Source organism: Mastomys coucha, chromosome X, assembly GCF_008632895.1.
Source record: "Mastomys coucha isolate ucsf_1 chromosome X, UCSF_Mcou_1, whole genome shotgun sequence".
NCBI classification, from domain to species: Eukaryota; Metazoa; Chordata; class Mammalia; order Rodentia; family Muridae; genus Mastomys; species Mastomys coucha.
Window position 1 is genome coordinate 108,651,140 of NC_045030.1, and position 4,302 is coordinate 108,655,441.

The window sequence follows — 4,302 nt, forward strand, 5'->3', positions numbered from 1 at the left end:
CCTTATAATAAGGTAACAGGCACACTCCTAAAATTCATATTTAACTGTTATTTCCACAAACTGAATTATAAATTGCTGTTGTGGTTTTAACGAAAAATTTCCCTAGACAATTTCTGGGTTTATTTGACACTGAGATAATTGTTCTGTTCGTTGAGGCTGTAGAACCTTTAGAAGGTGGAGCCTAGCTGAAGGAAGTAGGTTGTGGAAGGCAGGCCCTGAGGGCTATAACCCTGGCCCATTGGATCTGACCTTTCTGCTTACTGGAAGGTATCATGTGAGCAAGCTGAGCAGCAAGCTCCCACGGACATAAACAACTCCATTTTAGTCACAACGACTTCCCCATCCTGGTGGACTACCTTCTTTGAATTGTGGGCCAAAGAAATCCTTTCTCCACTAACTTGTTTGTTTTAAGTATTTGGCCACAGGGAGATACAATTAACTTAATACCTCTAGTTACAAAGTACAGGGTAACTTGGGAAATTTTTTTTTTACATACATATACAGTATTTGTTATTTGAGCAATTCATGGATGCATACAATGTTTTTTGATCACTTGTACCCTCATGCTTCCTCCAACTGCAACTTCAGGGACCCCAATACCTTCTTCCTCCTAACTTTCTGTATGTCCTCTTTATAAATGATCCACTGGTGTAGTAGGGTCATCCCCTGGAGCATGGGCAGTATAATTTTAATTTGTTTATTCATATGAGAAAACATCATTCCTCTAAGAAAACTTTGATTATGGTATGTATTCCCTTTTTATCCTATATCATACTTACCAATGGGGAAAACTTTAAAGTCACACTGCAAAATTTTATATGACATTTCAGCACTACATAGTACCAAATCACTTACTCTGCTCTGTCAGTATATTACCAAAGCTGTGTGCTGCTGGTGACATAAACAAAGATGTCTCTTATTACTAAGGAAATGTTACATGGACGTCCTGAATAATTGTTTTCTATGGCAAGCCCTATAGAGTGCCTTTTTATACTCTGGCTATTTCTCCACATCTTTAGATAAGACCACTTTACTATAGAAATGTATCACATTTTTACCTTCACCTCCAATGAAACCTTGTCTGTGAATCAGTTAGGGCTCCTTCAACTCTAACTCTTTTCCATTTTGATACTATTGAGACTTAGAAAAAAATTATATGAAACAAAATTTTTGTGGTGTAAAGAATATGAGCTCTATAAATGAAATAAGGCCTATGGAAGAAAGTTTACTTGAGCGTAATAGTATGGAAGAATAACTCTACTGTTGCATTCCCTGTTCTTGTGATGTAAATGTGTTACACACTTTATAAGGTAAAGTTGGCTACTTTGCATAGAGGACAGGATTTCACATGAAAAGAAAACTTATGTATAGAGAGAAAACTGACAGTGCTACTCTCTGACTATTGACAACAGAAAAGATTTAAGGCAACAAATTCATGTGGGATGTTTTGGCAGTATTTTCTGTTCTTGTATAATAATAATGTCCATTGAACTCTTTATCCTTATGCCTCTGCCTCCAACTCTTACATCTTAGAAAAGCATGGTACTTTTGTAATGTGCTTTGGTATGTAAATTATATGAGAATCATATGCACTGATCATCATCAATTAAAAAAACCTACTACATGTCAAAAGACACCACTGATTATGCAGTAACACAAAAACTAGTGCATGTTCACTGCAGATTTGTAACTGTTACTATTAAAAACAATATGAATATTCATGAAAAATAAAATGTGCTTTGAGTGAATGGAATATCCTTAAGTTATAAAAATGGATTAATGAAGATACCTAAACCAATACACAGCATATTTTAAAATGATTAAAACATTGAATTTTATACTTTATAATTATATTTCAATGAAAAAAACCCTCAAATACTTTCCTGAACACCAAATGGGAGAAAAATCAAGGATATTAATATTCCATTAAACTACAGTTTTTGAAATATTACAAACCATAATCATCTTTGTGGAACTCTTTTATTATGATAAATCCAGCAAAACTTTATGCATTCACATATACTCAAAACTGCCCTCCTGAAATAAACATTCAAATTTCTTCAAAAATGAAATTAAAATTTTGTATTCCCTCCAAGTTACTAATACAGTTGTGTTTGGTAATGGCAATTCTAACTCTTAGCATTACCTGAAAATAGTTGACCTTCTTTATAAAAGCAACCTAGATAACTACAGCAAAATTGTGCCAAACTCTTTCTTTTGGAATTCTCCTACTCTGCAAAATTACCACGTATAAGAATAAAATTGAAACTCAACGATTTAATACATAACTTACACACAATGAAATTCACAAAGTTGCAAGTATACATTTTATATTTTGCACTACTATAATCACAAAATGTATAAAGGTGTCATGTTAAGCATTTTGCAACTAATAACTGGTATGATGATGATCCAAGATTGAATGATGCTAAAGAAAAGCAATGTTTATAAAATATCTGATAAAAATATTTATCTCTATTAACATTACAACAGGAAGGTATGTTACTGAATTATGATCTCACAGAGGGCAGTTTTAGACAATACTCAGAGGTTCCTCTTTCTCTCCATCTTGTTTGAAGTTTTTGTTTTCAGCTTCTTCTTCTGCCTCCTTCTTGATTTCATCGTTCCCTTCACCTGCAGTAACCTCTTGCTCTTCTTCCTCCTTTCTATCCTCCTCTTTTTTATCACCCTTCTCCTTCCCATCTTCCTCATGCAGATCTTCCTTCCCATCTTCCCCACGCTGACCTTCCTTCCCATCTTCCTCATGCAGATCTTCCTTCCCATCTTCCTCATGCAGATTTTCCTTCCCATCTTCCTCATGCAGATCTTCCTTCCCATCTTCCCCACACTGACCTTCCTTCCCATCTTCCTCATGCAGATCTTCCTTTCCATCTTCCTCATGCTGATTTTCCTCTCTATCTTCCTCACACTGACCTTCCTTTCCATCTTCCTCATGCAGATCTTCCTTTCCATCTTCCTTGTTTTCTTCTTCTTTGAATTTCCCATCCTCCCCCTCAGTTTCCTTGTTCTGTTCTTTTACTTCTTCCTCTGTTTCAGCGTGCCCCTCTTTGTCATCTTTCTCTTCTTCCTTCTTCCCATCACCTTCTTCTTCACCATCTTCTCCTTTGTCTTCATCTTCTTTGGCCTCCTTTGCATCTTCACTTTCGGCTGCACCTGGTTTCTCTTTTAGGCCTTCTTCTTCTGATTTTCTGTCTTCCACTTTCTCACCTGTATCTTCATCCTCTTTTCCATCTTTGTCTTTCTCCACATCTTGAATGTTTGCTTCTATCTCATCCTCTTTGCTTTCTGTTGCCACTGCTTCTTTCTTTTCTCCTCTATCTTCTTTAGTGTCTTCATTTATCTGTTCTTTTACTTCCTCAGCTTTAGGAATGGGTACCTAGAGATAATGAGAGGAAAAAGATTGTAAATTTAGAGCTGTTTTCTCTCTTGAATGTTTAGATTAGATTGATTATAGTTGTTTCATGAAAAGCCTTCTTATATTTCGCTTGCCAGAAAGTAGTTTTCCTATATAAGGAAAATATTCCAAACAATACACAAATATAGTATCTTGATACAAAGCACTACAAATAGATGTCTGCAACCATAACTTCAGTAAAGCTTCTCGATATACTTTTCATTACAAATCTGATGAAACAAAGTAAATAAACAAAGATTGTTTATTCTCTGTCATAAATTCTCAGTAAGTAAATATGCGGAGATAAAGTCTTCGGAAAAATAGTGCTGGTTTGTTTTTTCCTTCTGTTCTTATGAGACAAGATCTTGCCCAGGTTGGCCTTAAACAGACAGTGATTTTTCTGGTTTCCACCTACCAAATATTGTCTGTGTTGGTTTGAGTATGAATGGCCACGGTAGGCTCATATATTTGAATGTTTAATCATCATAGAGTGGCACTACCTGAGGAGGATTAGGTGTGGCCTTGTTGAAGGAGGTATGGCCTTGTGGTGGCCAGTAGGAGTGGGATTTGAGGTTTAAGAAGCACAAGCCAGGCACAGTGTCAGTCTCTCTTCCTACTGCCTGCAAATCTAGATGTAGAACTCTCAGCTACTACTCCAGTACCACATCTGCCTGCATGCTACCATGTTCCTGCCATGAAGATAATGGACTAAACCTCTGGAATTGTAAGCCAGGCCCAATTAAATGTTTTCCTTTATGAGTTGGTATGGTCATGGTGTCTTTTCACAGCAATAAAACCCTAAGACACTGGGGTAGCAGCCATGTACCACTAAGCACAATTTATATTTGCTTGTTTTTGCTTGTTTGTTTGTTTGTTTTTGTTGTTTT

General features: G+C 36.2%; 1 protein-coding gene across 1 annotated transcript in view; it reads right to left on the bottom strand.

The window, feature by feature from the left end:
* Positions 1–1,963: 1,963 nt before the first annotated feature.
* The window catches only part of Hmgn5 (high mobility group nucleosome binding domain 5), an 8,486-nt gene continuing 6,147 nt past the window's right edge, over positions 1,964–4,302 (bottom strand). Inside the window, exon 6 of the mRNA XM_031366964.1 lies at positions 1,964–3,397. Coding sequence (XP_031222824.1) covers positions 2,534–3,397 — 864 coding nt within the window. The 3' untranslated portion in view covers positions 1,964–2,533. The remainder of the gene's footprint in view (positions 3,398–4,302) is intronic.